The sequence below is a fragment of the Galeopterus variegatus genome, unplaced genomic scaffold (assembly GCF_000696425.1).
Source record: "Galeopterus variegatus unplaced genomic scaffold, G_variegatus-3.0.2 Scaffold2940, whole genome shotgun sequence".
Taxonomy (NCBI): Eukaryota; Metazoa; Chordata; class Mammalia; order Dermoptera; family Cynocephalidae; genus Galeopterus; species Galeopterus variegatus.
The window spans coordinates 129509-131714 of NW_007729051.1; the positions used below are offsets into that span (position 1 = coordinate 129509).

General features: G+C 37.9%; 1 protein-coding gene across 2 annotated transcripts in view; it reads left to right on the forward strand.

Annotated features, from left to right (window-relative positions):
• The window catches only part of OLFM3 (olfactomedin 3), a 42474-nt gene that overhangs the window by 37872 nt on the left and 2396 nt on the right, over positions 1-2206 (forward strand). For both annotated transcript variants that reach the window (XM_008583494.1, XM_008583495.1), the window contains exon 5: positions 1784-1890. In XM_008583494.1, coding sequence (XP_008581716.1) covers positions 1784-1890 — 107 coding nt within the window. The remainder of the gene's footprint in view (positions 1-1783; positions 1891-2206) is intronic.

Consider the following 2206-nt stretch of genomic DNA (forward strand, 5'->3'; position numbering starts at 1 on the left):
AAAAAAAAAAACATTCTGTGTATTTTCAATCCATTGAAATTTATATCACTTTTATGTCCAGGATATGGTCAGTTCTCACAAATGTTCCATGTGTGCATGAAAAGGATGTATGTTCTGCAGTTGTTGACTCCAGTGTTCTATATATATCTTTAAGGCCATGATTACTAGCATTGCTCAAATTTTCTGTCTCTCACTGATATTTTTGTCTGCTTATTCTGCCAGTTTTACTGAGAGAAATGTTTTTAAATCTACTCTGATTGTCAGATGGTTTATTTCTCCTTGTAATCATATTGATTTTTTTTACCTGGTGTATTTTGAGACCCTCTTATTAAGTATATCTTACTTGCGAATTAAATCTTTGCCTTTAGTGTAGGATTTTGAGCCAATCTAGTCAGGAGATGACCTAGGTTTGGGATTTGGCATTACTATAGTTGCCCTCAGTGTACCAGGTTTTAAATTCCTCTAGCACTACCTTGTATTTAGAATGTGAGATGGTCTGCTCGATAGGTTTTGTCAATGTCTTCTCCACCAACTTTAGGTCTCCCTTTTTCTATTTGCCTCAGAGAGGATCTCTTCCCACTCTTCTGTCACTTTGGGTCCTCTTCTCTCTTCCAGGAGTTTATGTTGTCACTTGGAATTACATAGGTGCTTATTGGGGAGGGTTGAGGGAGTGGCATTCTGTTTGGATTAAGCTTCAGTCTTTGACAGGTGCTGGGTCTATGGGTCTCATGGATGTTGTTTTCTCAGAGGTCTTGTCCCTTTTCCAACTGTAGTCATGAGCTCAGTGGTATTCCTGCTTCTCCCCGAGGGATACAGAAAATTTCTGTTTCCTTCTCTTGGTTTCAATGGGGTTTCACTTGAGTCTAGAGGAGGGCATTGTTTGTTTTCCTTCCTCACCCCAGCATTGTAGAGGAGAAAAGGAAGGATTCTCAGGGCTTCCACCGTGTGTGTGTGTGTGTGTGTACAGTGTGGTCTGTGGAGAAGAAACTACGAGTGGAACATGCAAATTCCCCCTATATTTTCAGCCCCAAAGGAGTCTACATGTTCTCACCAGCCCACACTTGACCTTTAGTAATTCATGTATAATTCCAGTTGAATTCTTCTTACCGGTGTCTTAGCTGTGTTTGTCCCAGCTAAGTAAATGCTTGCAGCCTGTTCTTTTCTGCAAGCATGTGTCTCTCTTTAGATTTAGGCTTGTCATTGCCCTGTGATTTCAGCTCTCTGATAGGTTCAAGAAAAGTCATGAATTTGTCGTTTTTCTGACTTTTGTGGTGTACTTGTAAGGGGGGGGGGTTCTTTTTATTTCATGGGTGATGCTCATTCACCAAAACAAATTGAAAATCAACTTGTAGGGAACTTTCTGGCTTGTATAAGTTATCCATAGTCACAAAGCATGGGAGTGTGGGAGGAACAGGGGTGGTTGGTAATCAGGTAAACAGGTCCACAAGCAGTTTGTTTAATTTTTCTGACTTCTTTACTTAGAAGAAGCAGCAGCTGAATTGGTATAACGATAATGACTTTTCTCATTTATTTATTTCCAAACTGTACAAATCATTTCCCACTTTAAAATTCTACATTTTCTATCTAGAGCATTGAAAAAGCAACTACTCATGGCTCAAATTATGGTTAAAGGAACAGGACCCAATATGAATGATCATTAACGTGACATCAATTTCATGAATTTGTTTTGTTTTACAATCCTGTTCTTTGCTCTTGGTATGAGTATATGTGTTGGAATCATTGGCCGTGTTCACCCAACATGTTTGTGTTTTTCTAATTTCAGCATGTGGCAAATTGATGAAAATCACAGGCCCAATTACAGTCAAGACATCTGGAACCCGATTTGGCGCTTGGATGACAGATCCTTTAGCATCTGAAAAAAATAACAGAGTATGTTGCTTTCACAAATGCCTTTGCTTAGAATTGTGTTTCATTTACAACTTTTCTCTAGTGGACTACTCATTTTCTTCAGGGATATTAGTTTCAACTTGAAAAGTGTTACATCATTGGCAGATATTTTCCATTTGATAATATTAATATATCTAAAGATATATGGCAAATCTATTTTAGTAAAATGTTCTCTCCATCAGTATAATAAGTCTAATTCTTACTGGTTTTAGTCTTGTTTTATGCTTAAGAAGGGCTAATTACAAGCATATGAAATTCCCTGTGTACTCTTTCTATAATCTGCTCCTTTGTGTAAAAA